Here is a 20,502-nt window from a genome sequence, read left to right on the forward strand (position 1 = left end):
GGGTAGCCTTTCCCTTCTCCAGGGGCTCTTCCCAGCCCAGGGATCGAACCCAGGTCTCGGGCATTGAGGGCAGATTCTTTACTAGCTGAGCTCTCAGGGAAGCAAGCATCTCCCAAACCTTGTTCGTTTGTTGGAATGAGGCGTTAGGGCTGCCAGATGTATCAGACAAACGTGCAGAGCACCCAGTTAAGTTAGAATCTTAGATAAATAATGAGTGATTGGGACGTATTTATATTAAAAACATGTTCGTATATCCAAAATCCAAATTTAACTGAACATCCTATATTTCACCTGGCAACTGTTTCAGCAGGGCATGGGGTGGGTACTGCAGGATATAACTCCTGTCAGTGAAACACACTTTGGGAATGCTGGCCCAAGGCATATATATGCTAGCTTTCTGTCTTTCTTTTTTTCCCCCCCTTTTTGGCTTCACTGTGCAGCATGTGGGATTTTATTAATAGTTCCCTGACCAGGGATCAAACCCATGCCCCACCCCTCGCAGTGGAAGTGTGGAGGCCAAACCACTGGACCAGGGAAGTCCCTGTGCCAGCTCTTTAATGCCTTCTTCTGCAGACCACTTTGCAACGTTTCCTCCCCTTTGTCTGTTTACACATCTTTAGTTTTCTGGCCAATCATTTTCTGGCATCTAGACTGCCCAGGGTCCCTGTGAAGCCAGAAGTGCATGCAGGGCACCACTGGTGCAGGCAGAACCCAGGGCAGCCGAGACGAGGCCAGGCTGGTTGCATCCTCATGGAGCAGCGGGGCCGTGAGATGATGGAGTATCTCTTGACCAGCATCTGGAGCGTCCACATGCCTGTGTGCTCAGTCATGTCCAATTCTTTGCGACCCCATGGACTGTAGCCTGCCAGGCGCCTTTGTCCATGGGATTCTCCAGGCAAGAATACTGGAGTGGGTTGCTGTGACCTCCTCCAGTGGATGTTCCCAACCCAGGGATCAAACCTGCATCTCTTCTGTTTCCTGCCTTGGCAGGTGGATTCTTTACCCCTAGCACCACCTGGGAAGCCCAGAGCATCCACAGCATGTTTTAAGATAAGCAGCATCCTTGGCTGGCAGTGGCTGAAGGGGAGGAGAAGCTGGGAGGAAGCTGCGAAAAATGGAGAGAGAATGGATGAGAGGGAGGTTGAGAAGAGAGGCGTGGCAGGTAGGGCTGGAGGGAGAGATTTCAGGGGGTGCCTAGAGTCGGGACAGGTGGCAGATGCATAAGCTTAGTTCTGCTGCAGTTGCCTGGGACCTGCACTTAAAGGCTCTGCATACTCTAGAGCAGGCTGGATGATGTTAGTAGCTAGTAATTACTGAAGGCTCACTATGTTTTTCCTGTGTTATTTCTCTGTCTTCCTTTCCTGCTCCTCTCCTTTCCTTTAGCCACACTGGCCTTTGGTATTTCTGCAACACCCCATGTGTGGACCGACCCCAGGGCCTTTGCACTTGCTGTTTCCTTTGCCTTAGATGCTTACCTCCAGATATCCCCATGGTTCACACCTTTACCTTGTTTCTCATCTTGGCTTAAATGTTTTCTCCTTGAAGGGCTTTGCCCAACTACCTTATTTTAAAATTGCAACACTCCTACCCTGACTTTGTTTTTTTCCTTTGCACTTACTGACAGCCCATACGTGTTACTTGTTTATTGCTTCTTGACTGTCTTCTCCCTAAAGAACCTAACTTGCAGGACGGCAAGGATTTTGTTCATTATGGAGATCCCAACGCCCAGAATGGTGCCTTGCTTTGATCTGGCGCTTGGTAAATGTGTTTTTAATTTTTTTTAATATTTATTTTTTGACTGTTTCAGGCCTTAGTTGTAGCCCACAGGATCATCGATGTTCATTGCATTTTTAGTTTTGGCATACAGGGTTTTTTTTTCTTCTTCTTTTTTTAAAGTTGCATCAGGAGGGCTCCTTAATTGCAGCATGTGGGATCTAGTTCCCCAGCCAGGGGTTGAACCCTGGGCCTCCTGCACTGCGAGTGCAGAGTGTTAGCCACTGGACCACTGGGGAAGTCTGGGTAAATGTGTTTTAGATGACAGTGTTTAAAGGTATCCTTTAAACAGCTCTTATTGCTCCCATTTTACAGATGAGAAGGCTGAGGGTCTACTTGTCCAGGGCTGGGAGCTGCCTGGTGAGAGCAGGATTTGTACCCAAGCAGCGTGCACGTTGAGGGGTGGGCGGGCTGGCCTGGGGCTCTGGTGTTAGAGGGTGGTGATCTGGCACAAGATGAGTGTCCTGTGTCCTTCAGTGATGGCTTTGTCTCTGTTCCCTCAGGATGCGGCTCTGAGCCAGCCTCTGTCCCCGATGGCCCCCGCAGCAGCTCCGTGGAAGGCAGTCCTTTCCATCCCCCGTCACACTCCTTCTCTGCCGTCTTCGATGAAGACAAGCCGATAGCCAGCAGCGGGACTTACAACTTGGACTTTGACAACATCGAGCTGGTGGATAACCTTCAGACCGTGGAGCCTCGCCCCTCAGACCCTAAGAATCAGGACTGCAAGGTGAACTCACGGAGGAAGTCCACGGACTCCGTCCCCGCCTCTAAGTCGACGTTGTCCCGCTCGCTCAGCCTGCAAGCCAGTGACTTTGATGGTGCTTCTTGCTCAGGCAACCCCGAGGCCACGGCCCCGGTCGCGGATGCATACAGCGCGGGTTCGAGCAGTGCTTCCAGTACCCTTAAGCGAACTAAGAAACCGAGGCCACCTTCCTTAAAAAAGAAACAGACCACTAAGAAACCCCCTGAAACCCCCCCAGTGAAAGAGACACAGCACGAGCCAACCGAAGAGAGCCCTGACCCCAGCGAAGAGAATCAAATAGCCGAAACGAAAGCAGAACCGGCCAGGGCAGAAGGTTCTAGATCAGCCTTATCGGAGGAGGCACCCCTAGAACCTGCTGCTGCCCCCAGGGCGGCCTGCCCTCTGGACTCCGAGGGTGCAGAAGGGGCCGTCCCCCCAGCTTCTGGGGGTGGCAGAGTGCAGAACTCACCTCCCATTGGAAGGAGAACCCTGCCTCCGGCCACGGCCCCTGAGGCAGTGGAGGTGACCCCATCAGATAGTGGGGGGCAAGAGGACTCCCCAGCCAAAGGCCTCTCAGTGAGGCTGGAGTTTGACTATTCTGAGGACAAGGGTAGTTGGGACACCCAGCAGGAAACCCCGCCTCCCACCAAAAAGATAGGCAAAAAGCCGGTTGCCAAAATGCCCCTAAGGAGGCCAAAGATGAAAAAAACACCCGAAAAACTCGACAACACCCCTGCCTCGCCTACCAGGTCCCCTGCTGAACCCAATGACATCCCTATCGCTAAAGGTACCTACACCTTTGATATTGACAAGTGGGATGACCCCAATTTTAACCCTTTTTCTTCCACCTCAAAAATGCAGGAGTCTCCCAAACTGCCCCAACAATCCTACACCTTTGACCCGGATGCCTGTGATGAGTCCACTGATCCCTTTAAGACGTGCTCTAAGGCCCCCAGCTCACCTTCTAAATCCCCAGCCTCCTTTGAGATCCCAGCCAGTGCCATCGAAGCCAATGGAGTGGACGGGGATGGGCTGAACAAGCCCGCCAAGAAGAAGAAGACGCCCCTCAAGACGTAAGTTCAGGGGTGCAGGTGGTAAGGTCAGAGGCGGGGCTGGGCCCTGCTGTTTCATTGCTCACTCGCCTGGAAACCTGGGCTGCCCTGCCCCGCCGTTTGCCGTAGTGCCACCGTGTTTGCAGCAGGGCATCCGTTTTCATTCCTGTCTGCGCCCATAGTGGTGCTGTGTCCTGTCCTCACAGCCCTTTGGGTCTAGAGCCCTTGACCTCTTGCCTCGATCAGTTAGTGGTCTAAAGCTTTGAAGACCTGACCTTGAACTTCAGGAGAGAGTGGGGGAATCCATGGAAAGGGAGCAGCCCAGTGGTGGCCTGGTCAGCCTCCCTGTTGGTGATTTAGCACTTTCTGTTTAACATGTGAATTGCCTTTTGGAGTGGCCTGGAAACTAAGGGATCCACCCTTTAAAATATTATCAAATTTTTGTAGTATTTGTGTCTGCCCTTTATTGAGACATTAGCCCATTGGAAAGACCCTGATGCTGGGAAAAATTGTGGGTAGGAGGAGAGGGGATGACAGAGAATGAGGTGGTTGAATGGCATCACTGACTCAATGGACATGAGTTTGAGCAAACTCAGGGAGACAGTAAAGGACGGGGAAGCCTGGCATGCTGCAGTCCATGGGGTCGCAAAGAGCTGGACACGACTTAGTGACTGAACGACAACAATAAGCCCGAGAGGCGAGCATAATAGACTCAAGAAGCCCTTGAGAGAGAGGCCTGGTCTGGGCCCTTCCTGTACCCTGGCTGCCCTGTGGGAAGAGCCCACGTTGTTTCTGCCCCTTTATCTAGTCATCTTCATAGATGAGAATCCACAGGCTCTGTGGATCCAGAAAAGATCAGTGGAACCTAAAAGGGAGAAGCGGTCCCCACAGTCTCCAGGAGGCCATGAGTAATCGGGTCTGCTGTCCGGACCGTGGCTGAGTGGATTGCACTTAATACACGTGTCCATGCTTCTGGAGTCCAGCCCAGGATGGCTGCACCGGATGTGAGACCTGGGGACAGGTGGACGTCCCTGACCTCAGTCAGCTCTGGTGACAGAACAGGCCAGGATCGTCTCCCATCCACCACCACTCAAGGTCAAAGCCTGCTTAGAGACCCTCTTCTCAGGAAGCCTCGGGTTCTTCTCAAATTTTAAATGCTTGGGGGCGTTGGGGAGTGCAGAAGGAGAGGTAAACAGGTTACCCTATCTTGATCTGTGCCAGGCAAACTCAGAGGGGCCAGGAGTCATGGTCTGCTCTGTTGAGATGCCACCAGAAGCCCGGCCTTCTGGTCAAATTATTGATGATACTTCACTTGAGAGCAAGGAGAAAGGCTCCAGGCACCAAACCACACTACATTTGGACCAAAGTCCCGAGGGTCTCTAAGCAGGCTTTGACCTTGAGTGGTGGTGGATGGGAGACGATCCTGGCCAAAAATGTGGACTTGGTTTTTTTTAGATCAGCTGCTAAACCAGGCCCTTCTTAAAGATTCCCTAGAATCTGTGTTGGAAGCTTTATTTTAAGCCTCGAACAGGAGAAAACGGAAATGCCCACACCATAAAGCCATTTCTCATTTTGGGGGATGAGAGTCAACTTGAAGCCATCACCTTCTTCCCCACAAGACAGCTTGGTTCTGTTCTGTTCTGTCACCAGAGCTGACTGAGGTCAGGGACGTCCACCTGTCCCCAGGTCTCACATCCGGTGCAGATGGCTAGGAGTCCTTCACTGGGGTGGCAAGGCTCGTGGAGCCACCAACACTTTATGGGATAACTGCAAGCAAGGGAGGAAGGTGTTCTCCAACAGCTCCTCTCCAAAAAGCTGGGATGTCGCCCCCACGCCCAAGCCAAACCCTGGCTGGCCCCTTAATAACCAGTCATCTGCAGACTTATCTTTTTTGTCAGTTCCTTCTGTCTGTCTCTCTTTCTCTTTGTCTTCTTGTCTTAGGATGGTTGAAGATGTGATGTCTGTATGTTCTCTGTTGTAAGTAAATTTAATGGAATCTGCCTCTTATGCCAAATGTGCTTTTTCCTGCTTTTGCTTTTGCTTCCAAGCTCTTTTTTATTTCCTTTCCGTGGCTGCTGCTTACATATTTCTGTGGCGGGCTTGGGAATGAAGGGGCATGGGGCTTCCCAGTAGCAGAGGTTATTTGTCTGTTTCATAGTGATTAGCATAAGTGAAACTGCTTGGCTGTGAAAACGTGATTATCCAACATCTGCCTGCTTGTCAGGAATGGCACCTTTTTTTTTTCTCCCCTTGCATATTGGATGTCTTCATCTGAAACCCATACTTTTTTTTTTTTTAACTCTCATTCCATTCTTCCATTTTAAATGGGACGAGTAGGCGATTGCTTTCAAAGTATTGTGGCTTCACCTTAAAATAACCATCCAGTCCTACCACAGGCAAGAACTGCTGTTGCTTGTTCTGGCTACATGTGAAGCAGAAACATTTGGGCTGTTTGAAATTGAGACCCATGGGAGCCCCCTGAAATGCAGGGTCGGCTCAGAGTGGAGCACACGGCTGTGAGAGCCATCGCCAGGCGGCTTCTGGGCAGGGTATCCGCATGCCATCTGGAGGTTGCCTTGTTGAGGGAAACAGAGCAACAGGTCGGACCACCTCTGTACCTGCACTGCTGTATATTTCAGGCCGTGGGAGATCTTGCAGGCCGCTCCCAAGGGCCTATGGAGAGGCATCTTTGCCTCAACATCTTTCCAAGAGAAGCTGGCCTAGTCCCAGGCTCCCAGCAGCCCTGGGATAGAGTGGAGTCTCTCAGGGTCTCTTCTGCCCCAGGGATTTCTCCAGTATTGTAGAGCCACTTAGCAACTGTAAAATACACAGTTGTGTGTTTATATGCATGAATAAAAATATGCTTCAAGCTGTAATTGCACTGTTCACATGACAAATGCCACAAACGCTCTAAGTAACCATTTATAGTATTTCTGTCATAACTGAATGCCATTGTTGGAGTGTTTTGTCTGAGAGAACACAAGGTGTCCAATTGCTCTGTCCATGTAGTTACCGTCTAGAGCAGGAGACGGGGAGTGGGAGTGTAAGATGAGGGGACCCCCCCCAAGCCCTTGCCTTTCTGGGGGCCGGACCAGAGCACTTAGGGGCAGAGTCTGGTCTACAGGAGGAGAAGTCTCCATTCTGATTGTGGAAATGACACCCCTGATCACCCAGTAGATATAATGGAACCATCTATGCTAAAAAATCCCTTCCTTCTGACTCTTTCAGGAATCTGAGCTGATGTCTCCTTTGCTAGGTCCTCCTCTCCCCCACCCTCACCCCCAGTTTTTTATATGAAGGAGAAAAAAGCGACCAGAGTCTTTAATTATGATTAGGAAAGGCATTTTTTTTTTTTCAATGGTCTCATGTCTGAAAACAGAGTTCTGGAGTTTGGTTGCACAGCAGTGTGTATATACTTCACTGAACTGTATACATAAGAGTGTTTGAGATGGTAAATTTTATGTGTATTCTACCATAAATGGGAAAAAATAATGATGTCACCCCTGTCCCTGCCTTTAGTCACAGTCCCACCCAGAAGGTCAGAGGTGCGGGAACCCATTAAGCTCAGAGTTCCTGCATGTAGGAGGGAATCTTCCAGTTCCCTCCGAAGACCCGGACCTTCCCTTCCTATTTCTGCGCGGCTCCTTCAGCTGTTTGCGTGCTGTGTCGGCTTGGTCTTCTGTCAATTGGCTCCTGTTCACTGGTGTCATGAACTCACATCCCCTCCCCCACCTTACTTGGTTCAGACCCTCCTGGATGAATGCAGATGTGTTAATCCGCTCACCAGATTCTGCTTTTTTAAAGTAAGAACATCTGGGCAAAGTTAGCTTCACTTTCTGGGTCAGCTCTCCACAATGGCATCTCTTCAAAAGACTTCTGGCTTGATGAATCTTTCCCTCGAGGGCAACAGTATCTGTTAAAAAATCAGAATGGGTTGTCGGTGTGGATGTCTTTCAGTCGGTGTGGGAGTGGTGTGGACGGGAGGGTGGTCTGGGCCAGATACTCAGCAGTTGCCCTGCGGGGCTCGGTCGGCTCTGGAATGTTCTGTGCCTCTGTCCATTGTGTTTACATTTCTCATTTTGTTTGCAGTGACACATTTAGGGTGAAAAAGTCGCCAAAACGGTCTCCTCTCTCTGATCCACCTTCTCAGGTATACTGTTCCCTTGATATTTATCATTTTATCGCTCGCCCAGGGGTGGGGGGGAGTCAAGACTGATGGATGTTTATCCCCTACTGGTCAGTTGCTCATCATGGCCATGTTTCCAACACCCTCTCCTTGTCGTCTACGTGGAGGGTCCCTCAGTGTTTGCAAGACTTGGTTTTGATCACTTCCCTTGGGGAAATGTCAGAGAATGTCCCCAGAATTGGCTGATGCCCAGGAAAAATGTTAGTTCTCTGGGAATCGTGCTGGTCCGTTCTGGCCAGTTAATCTGCTGAGAACATCCTTAAATATCAAGTTGAGGGAGTCTGTGGAGATAAACACACATACAGTGAGAAAGAACTGAACATGCGTGAAGAGCACTGGATTGTGTGACCAGCATCAGGACTGGGGCGGAAAAGGGATTCCATCCCCTAAAGAAATGGGGGCTGGGCCTTTCTTCATACGCTCCCCGTCCCCCGCTTACCAGTTCCTCTCACCTTCTTTACAGACCAGGAATGTGTGTCAGGCCATTTAAGGTCATAAAACAAACAGATCTCTGTCGCCCTCATCCAGGCCAGTGAGACCCTGGTCAGGCCAACCCTGGCCAGGGCGGGGCTGCAGAGAGGCACCCAGGCCCAGCAGAGGGGTCTTGGGTCCAGCGCCACATCTGCTGTAACGTTTTGGGCTCCTACCCTGCCCTGCTCAGCTGCACACCTCTGTGGAGACGGGGCTGAAACTCACTTTCTTTACCTCTGGCGTCAGGTGTGATGATTGTTGGGCGATGTCGGTGGTATTGATGTCCAGCCCTTTGTGGGCATCACACTATAGTTGTTCTAATAAAAGTGCCAGTTGTAAAAATTTTTTTATTTTTCTCAGAGTGAATGAGCAGGAATGTCTCAAATAATCAAAACACAAAATCCTGCTTCCTTTTTAAACCCATGGTCATCACCCCCTGAAACAAGCCATCAGAAAAGGAAATTCATAGAGGAAAGAATTTGTTTCCTTGCAACTGTTTTGAGCAGAGGAATGTGACAGGGTCCCGTCCTGGGTTGAGGGACCTAGACCCCGTGGGTGGGCACAGAGACGGGACGAGAGAAGAGACGGCTTCCCTTCTCCTGGTAGGACCCCACCCCTGCGGCCACGCCGGAAACACCACCCGTGATCTCGGCGGTGGTCCATGCGACCGACGAGGAGAAGCTGGCGGTCACCAATCAGAAGTGGACGTGCATGACGGTGGATCTGGAGGCTGACAAACAGGACTACCCCCAGCCCTCGGACCTGTCCACCTTCGTGAACGAGACCAAATTTAATTCACCCACGGAGGGTAAGCAACTTGGTATCCAGCTGGACTCCCACCCTGCCTTGGAGACCACTGCCCCTAGGGAGCAAAAGGCCAGGAAAGAAACCGCTAAGCCAGGTAACTGTGCTGTGGATTGCTGCCTCCCGGGGCTCCCTGAGCTAGGCTGCCTGTTAACACAGCCTGAGGCTTGAACCCAGCTATGCTGTGACCCCTAGGCACCTGCTAAGAACTAGCAGCGTGCCCTCTAACACCTGGCCCTGAGCTCCCCCGAGCTTTGTACCTTCTCAGCTGTATGGCTTGTGTTCTTTGAGGATTTTGTGTCAAATTCTTAGCTGGGTAAACTGGCCCGGGGGCCTCTCGGGGTTCCCACAGTTCATTGGCCCCTAGGGACCTTCCACCATGTGACCAGCACTTTCTGCTCAGGCCCGAAACCAGAGGCTCCCCCTTGACTTGCCAGCGAGAACCCTGAGTCCTTCTCACAGGCCCTAGGCATGTCACTTACATCATTCATATCTTCTTCCCCCTTAACATGTATCGACTTGCAGCTGTCCGCCTGGTTCTTTGGCTTGAAAAATCCATATATCTTAAGTCGGCAGCTGGAACCTTCCAGGGAGGGCTGTGATGGTAGCCTGCATTCTTAGTCCTCAAGGGGCCGGTCCTCCACCCACCTCACGTGGGGCTTGTGAGGCTCGTCTTGCGCCGTCATTCCAGTACTCTGGGCTGACGTTGATGGTTCTAAGTTTCCCTTTCTGAGATCTTAATTCTAGCAAGTCTTAAAAACTGAGTAGCATTCAGTATGAAGACAATCATAGAGGGAAACCCTGTCTCCACTTCTTGGCTGCTAATAAGGAACCGTGATCTCTATCAGTCCACTTCCTGCCCCCCACCTGGTTGGAGCAGGGGTGTAACCAAGGAAATTTTTAAAATTTATTTCTTTTTAATTGGAAGAAAATTGCTTTACAATATTGTGTTGGTGTCTGTCGTACATCAACATGAATCTGCCACAGCTGTACGTGTGTCCCCTCCCTCTTGAACCAGCCTCCCACCTCCCCTCTGAAAGTGAAAAGTGAAAGTGTAGTCACTCGGTCATGTCCGACTCTTTTCAACCCCGTGGACTGAAGCCCACCAGGCTTCTCTGTCCGTGGAATTCTCCAGGCAAGAAGACTGCAGTGGGTTGCCATGCCGTCCTCCAGGGGATCGGACCCAGGCCTCCCCCATTGCAGGCAGGCTCTTCACCGTCTGAGCCACCAGGGGACTCCCAGCCCTCTCAGTTGTCACAGGGCATCTGGTTTGAGTTCCCTGCGGCGCACAGCAAACTCCCACTGGCTGTTTTGTCTGCGGTACTTTATGCGTTTCCGTGCTGCTCTTTCAGTTCATCCCGGCCTCTCCTTCCCCCACCGTGTCCTCAAGGCTGTGCTCTGTGGTTTTGTCTCCACTGCTGCCCTTGTAATGTGGAAAGCTTCCTCTGGAGGCTCTTCTTGATCCGGGGCCTGGGTGGCTTGCTTTGTGCCCGGAGGTTTCTGAGTGGTACAGTGAGAGCCATCTCAAGTCTGGGGGAGACTGTGGATGCTTATCTTCTGACACACCTTTCTGTATTTTAATGATAAAAGATTTGGACTTCAGGGCATTGTATTTTCTGAATAATGGAGGCTTTGGTTGGCTGTCGGGTTAGCCCAGAGGCCGGGGGCTTGGGAGGCTTAAGAGTGACCAGCTTACTCCACCGTGACCCTGGGGGCCTGGGATCTGGCCTCGGCTCTACTTCAATCCTCCTCTTCCTCTGTATACACACCCCTGGGCCAGGAACCCCACCGGATGGGGCCTCCCCAGCCCCTCTGCGGTGGCTGCTGCAGGACGCCCCCCACCTCCCTGTCTCTCAGGCTTGTCCCGCCCACTCCCAGCCTTTCCCTGGTCATGGCCCCCTCGCTGCCTGTCCTCAGTGCCTGGTCTGAACCTACTTTGAGGTTGCTTGATGCGGTAACAATGATCGGAGGGCATCTCTTGCTTCTCCACTAGACTGTGTGTTTCTTGACAAGAACCCTATCTGAGTCAGCTTTTCTACAGCACCAAGAACACAGTGGGAGCTAAAGACAGCTTTGTGGGGAAAGAAAATAGAAGGCTGGCAGGTATACAGTGTAGTGTCCACATAGTCTGATTTTTGCATCACTCATCTCCTGTGTGAGGGAGACGTGCAGAGGTGTGTGGACATCCCAGAAGCAGCTGGGGTAGGTGAGGACCCGCGGGGACCTGGCCATTTTGCTAACTCCTGCTGGTTCACGTCTCTTGAGGTTTGATAAGGATCTGTTAAATGTCATAGAAATGTATAGGAGCCAACCCGAGCTTGCCATTGTAGACAGGAATCAAGAGGTGTTTTGTGGTATACATATGTGGTTGTATTCAGTTCAGTTCAGTCGCTCAGTCGTGTCCGATCTTTGCAACCCCATGAACCACAGCACGCCAGGCCTCCCTGTCCATCACCAACTCCTGGAGTTCACTCAAACTCATGTCCATCGAGTCGGTGATGCCATCCAGCCATCTCATTCTCTGTCGTCCCCTTCTCCTCCTGCCCTCAATCCCTCCCAGCATCAGAGTCTTTTCCAATGAGTCAACTCTTCGCATGAGGTGGCCAAAGTAGGAATCAAATAAATACATGCATTATTTTCATAGAAAACAGAAAATCCCTGGGTCAGGAAGATCCATCGGAGAAGGAAATGGCAACCCATGGACAGAGGAGCCTGGCAGGCTACCGTACAGAGGGTTGCAAAGGCTCAGACCTGACCGAGTGTCTAAGCACGCAAGGAAACAGAAAGATCCTAATAATACCTTTTAAGCCCCATTCAGTGGTGATACCATTTCTTCATCGTAAACTTGGAACGAAGACCACTCACTCGCTCACTGACATATTCGAGAATTGTTTTCTGCAAAAAATTTTACAAATAGGTAAATCCGTAAGTTTGGAACAAAACTCTAGGAAACCTGCCTTCTTAGAAGATGACTGTGAAGATTTGGGAAGCCCTGCCCGTAGTTGTAGCTGGTGGGCGATGGGAAATCCACCGGACGTGTGAATCCAGAAGAGTTTCAGTTTCAGGAGGTGTGGTCTGTGTCCATCTCCGGGGTGTACCTGTTCCCTTCGGGAACCGGACGTAGAAACTGATGGAGCCCTGTTCTTCCTGTTCATGAGGTCACATCTGGCCACACTGGACGTGTACCTGGTGGAGGCGGGGAGCAAATATGTTCCCCAGAAAGAACCTGAGAGCGGAGGATCTGAGCTGTTAAAGATTTGCTCAGTGCTGAGGGGCTAATCCATGTAGGACCAGGTTTGCCCGACTTGAAGGGCCTCTTCTTCCCCACCATAGTCTTTATGTGACTGTCTTCCAGGCTTCCTTTCGTTAGGTGTAGAATGAGGGTTGAACTTCCTTACCTGGGTCCACAGGAGATTCAAATGGTCTTAACATTGCAAAAAATCTGAATAGACCTAGTTTAGATGGATGCCCAGCCAGTTGAAATTGCACGTTTGGGGTCTATAAGCACATCAACTCTCCGTGGTGACACCGATAGTCTCCAATCGCTTAAAACCGGACCTTGATGGTCAAACATTTTTCTTTGAACCCTTGCTTAGCAAGTGCCATTTTCTAGGGTGGTCTTTTGAAACATGATGCCTTGAGAGGAAACTTAGTCCGTGTGGGTCCCAGGGATGAAAAGTTTAGGAACCACTGGGCGGCAGAGCCTCCGAGATCTCCCCTGTCTCTGGTCTAAGACCCTGAGGGAGTAGTGGCTTTAGATTCACAGATCTGGATGGCCCATTGCTAGGGCATCAGCCTCTCCCTTCCACATCCATTAGAGGGGAAGGTGTCTTTGGGAAGAAGCCTAACCTCTTCTTCAGTTCAGTTCAGTTCAGTCGCTCAGTCGTGTCCAACTCTTTTTGACCCCTGGGCTGTAGCACTCCAGGCTTTCCAGACTGTCACCAACTCCTGGAGCTTGCTCAGACTCATGTCCGTCGAGTCCATGATGCCGTCCAACCATCTCATCCTCTGTTGTCACCTTCTCCTCCCGTCTTCAGTCTTTCTCAGCATCAGGGTCTTTTCCAATGAGTCAGTTCTTTACATCAGGTGGTCAAAATATTGGAGCTTCAGCTTCAGTGGTGGGCACCATCGCCATTGAGATACAGACATATAGAAGGGCCACCCAGGGAAATTGGAGCAGTGTCCTTGTCCCTTTCTGAAAGCCTCTTCTCTCATTCAGAAATATTGGCAGTGAGCGATAATAGACCTGGTTGCAATCCATTACCTTTCTCATGACCAGCTGTGGGGCTTTACATCAATTCATTTTATCCTGTAAGACGTGTGTACTCTGAACTCCATTGTATGAATGAATCAGTAGGCCTGGAGAAGTCGGTGAGGTGGCTTTCTTGATCCTGGGAATGACAGTCTGGACTCAACTGCATCCTTCTGGCTTCTGCTCAGGCTCCTTCCGGTACTCTCGCAAAGCTCCAACAAAGAGAGTCCAGTGGAAACAGCAGTCCAGCCCTCTCACGGTGCATTGCCTTCAGAATGACAGGACCCATTAACAAGAACGTCAGGCCTCTTCAGCTCAAAGCAGCACATGCTTTAGTGACCTGCCTCTTAGATGTAAAGACGTTGAGCCGCTTGGTATAACTGCTGTTAACCTTTGCTGGTCTGCCAGCGTGTGTGTGGCATGATGTAAAAATGTGGCTAAAATTGCATGTGGCTCCCCTCTCTGAGCCTACCCTCTGAGGCTTAGAATTTAAGACAGGTGAGTGAGATTTTGAAAAGCAAGTTCAAAATAAGTAAGAAAGTTCAAGAAAAGTAAGATGTTTCCTCAAAATATCCGAGAACCTGGGACTTCCTTGGTGGTCCAGCGGTTAAAACTCCACACTTCCACTGTAGTGGGGGTGTGGGTTTGATCCTTGGTCGGAAAAGTTAGATCCCCACATGCCACATGGTGTGGCCAAAAAACAAAAAAAGAATATATCTGAGATGCTCTTGGCAGGTAGGAAAGAAGCCAGATAAATGAGCTCAGTGACCTGAAACTCACCCAGATCTGCTGCCAGGAAAACAAGCGCAGATTCCAGGTGGGGCATTGAGGCGAGCTGGTAACCAGAGCTAGCTGACCCGGGGTCCCAGGGCCCAGAAAATCTCCACGGTGGCCCCCAGGTTATTCGGTGCATCCGGGGTGCTCTGTGCCATTGTAGGGTATGTTTGTGTGTGTGTGGCAGGGGGTGGGGAGGCTTTCTGTTAAATCAAGTAGGATAAAATCATGCCTTGGCAAAAGCGGTGATACCTTGGAGGAGGAAAGAGCTGATTCGTAGTATCTTCTCCACTTAGTCTTTAGCAGAACAGTAAAAATGAGCACTGGCATCCTCCAGAAGAGGCCCTAGAAATCACTCTCTCCTTCACTATCTCCTGCCAAGATAGTAAGTCTTAATAAATGAACGCTTCTGTGTCTTCGGTCGAGGCAGACCCCGGGGACAGGTTCACAGTACGGTTACAGACGCTCTGAGCTCCTGCCCAGCGTGCGGTTCGTCTTAGTCCACATTCCTCCCCAGGGATACACAAGGCAGTGTCTTCAGGATGTGTGAGGTCTTTCTGGCCATTAATCCACAAAACCATCTCCATTCCCATGAGCAGGTCACGCCTGCCAGAAAGATGCATTTGCTTCATCCCAGAGATTCCTGAAAAGTCATGCGTGGGGTTAAGTACTGGAGTTTGTTCAGCCAAAACCACACATGCTTGCAGGTTTTGAGAAAGTCTTTGAGGAAATCCCTCATTTATTATTTTTTTGGCCTTGCCTCGCGGCATGCAGGGTCTTTGTTCCCTGACCAGGGATCGAACCCATCCCTCCTGCAGTCTTAACTGCTGGACCACCAGGAAGTCCTGGATGTATCTCATTTTAAAGCTTATATTTAAAGGATCAGTTAAAAATGATCCCTTCTGTTGAATATGCTTATGAATATGTAAGGGTGAGGGACTTTAAACCAGAAGAACTGCTGCTATTTCTGTTTATTTTTTATTTAAAAAAATTAAGGCATTGGGCTTTAGGGATTGCCATTGACACTCTTGCTTTCTGAGTGGGTCATATCACGTCTTGCTTTTCTTAAGTGGAAAAGAGCCGCCAGGTAGCTGTGGGTTGGGGTTTTTGTGACGATAGGGTCCTCTTCTGTCTTGTTCAGTACCGTATCCACCGTGCCCTGCACAGTCTGAGGCACTTAGTAGGTGTTCAGAGTCCATTCACCAGACGGGGACTTGGATGGAGTGGTAGAGCTGGGCCTCCACTGGTAACTGCCTGGGAGCCGAGGCAGGCAATGGGGTTTCTAGTCTCCAGTGAGAGTATCTGGAGTTTTCCTTGTCGTAAGTCTCCTGTCAACTTGAAATAGGCCATTACTCCACCAGATTGGACTTTAATAGTCTTTGTGTCTGAACATTTGATTCAGACCGGCCCCTTGGTACTGGCAGAACTGGGGGGAATGTTCTAAGCGACTTGCAGAGCTTCTCTTATAGCAGCACTTCTGTCAACCGGCCGGGCAGCTCGGGTCCAGTTCCACAATGTCACCAGGACTTGGGAACATTCCCTGAACCGCACATGAGACTTTCAGAGAAAGCAGCACCCAGAAGGTATGCACGCTCTGATCTGAAAACTCAGTGCAGGATGCTCAGGCCTTTTCCCAGTCAAATCCGTGCTTGGTCTTGACATTTAATTCCCGTGGGTCTCTCAGACTCCCAAGTGGCAGAGGACCCTTTATGGTAAGAGGTTTGCCACGCGTCTGAAAATAGCTGAGGCGAGCCTCCTCTTTTGACTGTATTGGAAATCTCAGTCAGTGGACATTCTCAGAAAGCTTAAAGCCTGTTCCAGGTCGCACCTTGCCCAGCCAGGTAGGTCTCCCCAGCCCCCACCTGCGGTGCTCATCTCTCCTTTTGTTTCTTTCGCAGAGCTGGATTACAGAAACTCCTATGAAATCGAATATATGGAGAAAATCGGCTCCTCCTTACCTGTAAGTTCTTCTGCCTCCAGCCAGCAGGGGACTTGCTTTCCACCCTGTTTTGCCGTCAGTTTAGTGAACTGGGGCTGGAGTTGGGGACAGGGTTGAGGTTTGTCTCAGTCCACTTCAGATGCCATCTTCAGGGAGAAAATGATAGGATGCTGTCAGACTTCCTGCAGAATTACTTCCTTTGGCTGAGAAAGAGCTAGTCTGAGATTTCTTTTTAAAAGGTGGAAGGAGTGGCTTGTTTTTAAGGTGTATCACGATCTGGTTTCTTCAGACTGATTGCTTTCTGTAATTGAAGATTATCCCTTTGAGCAGTAAGTCTGTCCCTCATTCCTTTTTAATTTTGAGTCATTATGATGAGCTGCTGTCTTCCCTGGCTTAATATGTGTTGCCCCCAGGCATTTGGTCCTGAACACGACCTCTTGTGCTGTGCTGTTTTCAGGCAACACCCGCAGGGGCGTGGCGATTCCCCGGGGGTGGGGGGTGGCACTTGCGTGACACTCAGGATCCCAGACTTGTTGCTGTTACATTTCTTTCTTTGCGTCGTTCGTTGATAACGGGGTCGCTGCTTCTAAACCACAGTTGCTGTAAGTCAGTGAACCTCAATGGTGACACTGATCACACTAGTCCATCATGCCCGTGTCCGGCCATACCTGGGTGGGCTCTCTCTGACCCCCTGTTTATCCCGGGTGACCAGCGTGCTTGTGCGCCCAGAGAGGATGGCCGCTAAAGGCACTGACTGAGCAGCAGTGAGCGTGTCGCACACCAACCCCGTGGCAGCCAGTCCTTCCGGGAAACGCTCCCCCTGGGTGGAGTCACACTTCCTTGCCGCCTTCCCCTTCCTGCCATCCTCGCAGCCTCTCTCCTAGCCGGTACCACTTTCTCCTCTCTTCCGGGTGGCTGGAGAGAAAGGAAGGCTCCTTCCTGACCAGTTACCTGTCCCCATCGAAGTGCACTCTGGTTTTCGTCTCGGTAGCGCTTTCAGGTCGCAGTGGCTAAGCTGACGTGTGACTTTGATCCCCGCAGCAGGACAGCGACGCCCCGAAGAAGCAGGCCTTGTACCTTATGTTCGACACGTCTCAGGAGAGCCCGGTCAAGTCTCCCCCCGTCCGGATGTCCGAGTCTCCGACACCGTGTTCAGGGTATGACAGCCGTGATGAGAGGGCTGTGCCCTGGGAGGGAGGGCCCCCAGCCTCCGAGCCCCTGCGCTTCTCTCCTGACCTCGATTTGTGTACCCTCGCAGCCCACGTCTCCCTTTCGGTGTCCACTCCGACACAGATGCAGCGGGTTTGCCCCTGGCTGCCCTGTGGACTGAGCTGGGATCCCTTAACCAGCGAGTGTGTGCACACCTCGCATCACCTCCCAGCGCACTCACCACTGGACTTTGTGACTCGTCCCGTGGGGAGGTGGCATGCTGGAGCATTCCGAGCTGCAGTGCCACTCCTGGTCCTCACTGGTCACTTGAGCCCTCCTGGGCTGCACTTCCCTCATGTGTAAAGTGACAGGAATACAGTTGGCCTTGTAGGGATTTGATGGAGATGAATTGAGGCGCTCAGTCTTACAGGCATTCCTCCAGTGAGGACGGGGCTAGGGGTCCCTCTCCAAAAAGTCATCAGGGGGAATGAACAGAGATGCTATAAGGAGAACACTGGTCATGAGGCCTGGCGCAAATAAAGTGCCTGATGAATGTTGACTGTTAATAAGATGTGAATGTAAGCCTTTGTCAGGGTCCGGTTCTGAGCTCTGTGGTGCTGGGTCGGGTGCGGGTGGGGTTTCATGCTGAGACTGGGACCTTCCTGCCCTCCCCTGCTGGCCTGGTCGCAGAGCAGGAGTGAAAGCGCTTGCTTTGACTTCCCACACTTACTCCAAAATCTGCCCGGGGCGGGGAGAAGGAGATGATGATATTATTACAACAGCAGTCATGGTGCCTTGCTTTTGGCACTGTGTCACGTGTGTTCCATGCAGCAGCATTTCCCTTGATCTTCACTAAGTTACAGCCCCTAATCTCTCCTCCTGAGGTGCACAGCCAGGGACCTAGTGGCCTGCTTAACTCCAGAGCGTGTGTCCTTGGGCTTCCCTGGTGGCTCAGACAGTAAAGAATCTGCCTGTAATTCAGGAGACCTGGGTTCAATCCCTGGGTTGGAAAGATCCCCTGGAGAAGGGAATGGCAACCCACTCCAGTATTCTTGCCTGGAGAAACTCATGGACAGAGGAACCTGGTGGGCTACAGTCCATGGGGTTGCAAAGAGTCAGACACAACTGAGCAATTAATACTTTCACACTTTGTGTCCTTAGCTAGATGGCATCTGTACTTCTGGCTCTACCTGGTCAGCAGGTTCTGGGGTGGGACTGGACCACCCTCCACCCAGCCAACAGGCCTCTTGGCCGCCTAAGACCTGCCCGTTTTCCTCAGGGAATATAATCCTGGAAGTCCAGCATCCCTTGGCATATTAGTCGAGGCATCCTGGCTGATTCCGGTGGGGTTTCCGGTGCAGACTCTAAAGATGCCTTTTGCTTCCTCAGCTCAAGTTTTGAGGAGACTGAAGCCCTTGTGAATACTGGGGCAAAGATCCAACATCCCGTTGCACGAGGGCTGGCCCCCAACCAGGAGCCACACTTGCAGGTGCCAGAGAAGTCCTCCCAAAAAGAACTGGAGGCCATGGCCTTGGGGACCACGTCGGAAGTGATGGAAATTGTAAGTGGGATCGGAGGGACCCGAGATCACTGTGGATAAACCCAGGACCAGTGGGCTTCCATCAGTGCTCGGGCCAGGTCTTTAAAGTACCGCTCGCCTGGTGCCGGGCATGGGACTGGAGGCCAGTCTAGGCCATCCAACCCTGATGATCGGAGGAAGGCTCTCCATCCTCACCCAGGCGGCTCTGCAGTTCTCACCTAAGTGCGTTATTTGCTGTCAGCGTTCTTAGTTTTCCACTTCCAGCCGGACTGTGGCTTTGGAGCTGTCATCCGCCTGTATCCTACCTCTCTGTCTTCTCTGGCAGAGGGCAGAGAGTGGTGAGCAGGTAAACGCTCTCCTTTTGAGAGACAGTTGGTTCTCCTGGGCCTTGGTGATGGGAAGTGCCTTCTGCTTATAGACCAGGATTAACACCTCTTCCTTCCCCAGCCCTGTGGGGCTTCGCAGAGCGAATAGACCTGAGCTCAAGGCCCCACCCCCAACCTCCACACATCTAAAGTGGATCATCCTTCTAGATGAATTTTCTTTTTGTTACCTCCCCCCTCGCAATCCCTAAGAGGATTTGAGGCTATTGACTTAGCTTGTTACCTTGTTGTTCCAGATGAGTAGACGTTCATTTATCTCATGCATCAAGTACTTAATTTAGCCCCTACTGTGTGTCTGGCTGTTGGACACTGGAAAGATAATTGTGAGCAAAAACATGGTCCAGACAGGACTCAGACCATCTTTCAAATAAACATTGTGAGGGACTCATGCATAATTCAGCTTTCTGCCAAGCTGGCTTCTGATTTTGAAGTCTTTCTGATGTTTTTCTTTTGAAAGCATCTTTCCATTATTTAGAAAATGACTTTTTACCAAAACCTTACTTTGGATATTTACACTGGAAGATATTTTCCTGATGAGTTATGTTACGTTTGGAATCCCCATCAGCTAGCTTGTCTCCCATCTGCTGAGGTTTTCAGGTGACTAAGGACAGCTCTTCTCCCAGCAGCTGGTTATGGAGGTGCGGGGGGTGGGCGCGGACCCTAAGACGGTGCTTCGGGGGAGGGGGTTGGGCCTGCCAGTCTCGAGATGCACGTCGTCAGCATGTGGACATCAGTCCAGATGAAGAGGGAGGTATTGGCACCTGATCCTTTCTTTAGCCTTAAGGCAGAAATGTCCCACCGATAGACGGGTGGTCCTTGCTCAGAAGCTGTCACTCTGTGTCCTCTCTTTTTCCTCTGTGTCCTCCTCTGCCGGCCTTCAGACAGCTCCCGAGGGCTCCTTTGCCTCTGCTGACGCCCTCCTCAGCAGGCTAGCCCATCCCGCCTCTCTCTGTGGTGCGCTTGACTATCTGGAGCCCGACTTAGCAGAAAAGAATCCCCCAGTCTTTGCTCAGAAACTTCAGGTTTGTAGCCCGTGTGTGACTTTGGGGGAATTTGTCAAAAACCTCAGTAGAGAATGAATCTCCGCACTCCAAAAGCCGCGAGGCAGGACTTCATGGAGCATTGCCGTGAATGTTCCAGATGGAATCGCTTCCCCTCCAAGACTGATGTATGTGGCGTTCTCTACCCGGGACGCTAGAGTGATATAAATCGTGTCGTTTCGTATGGAACAAACCATTTGTATTTCAATTTGGAAATTGGACCCAAACAGTCATTTTTCAGACATCTTGATAGCCCCAAAAGCAGCTTTCTGTGATTTATTGATGGAACCAAGGGTATTAGCTCACCAGCGAGCCAGGCTGTTTATATATATGAGGTTATCTCAGACCCCCATTGAGATAACATCTGGACTCAGGTCTTGCATCTGGAACCAAAACC

At 51.0% G+C, this 20,502-nt stretch overlaps 1 protein-coding gene across 17 annotated transcripts in view; it reads left to right on the forward strand.

Moving 5' to 3' along the window:
* Positions 1-20,502, forward strand: part of TACC2 (transforming acidic coiled-coil containing protein 2) — a 232,095-nt gene that overhangs the window by 191,563 nt on the left and 20,030 nt on the right. For 9 of the 17 annotated variants that reach the window (XM_088842389.1, XM_088842392.1, XM_088842394.1 and 6 more), the window contains 8 exons: positions 2,277-3,588; positions 5,509-5,544; positions 7,657-7,717; positions 8,831-9,125; positions 15,953-16,014; positions 17,035-17,150; positions 18,532-18,703; positions 19,947-20,087. In XM_088842389.1, the coding sequence (XP_088698515.1) occupies positions 2,277-3,588; positions 5,509-5,544; positions 7,657-7,717; positions 8,831-9,125; positions 15,953-16,014; positions 17,035-17,150; positions 18,532-18,703; positions 19,947-20,087 (2,195 nt within the window). The remainder of the gene's footprint in view (positions 1-2,276; positions 3,589-5,508; positions 5,545-7,656; positions 7,718-8,830; positions 9,126-15,952; positions 16,015-17,034; positions 17,151-18,531; positions 18,704-19,946; positions 20,088-20,502) is intronic. The other 8 variants (XM_055424497.2, XM_055424489.2, XM_055424491.2 and 5 more) reach the window with 8 other exon arrangements.

This window comes from Moschus berezovskii, chromosome 12 (genome assembly GCF_049115385.1).
Source record: "Moschus berezovskii isolate FMDL1 chromosome 12, NW_MosBer_1.0, whole genome shotgun sequence".
Classification (NCBI taxonomy): Eukaryota; Metazoa; Chordata; class Mammalia; order Artiodactyla; family Moschidae; genus Moschus; species Moschus berezovskii.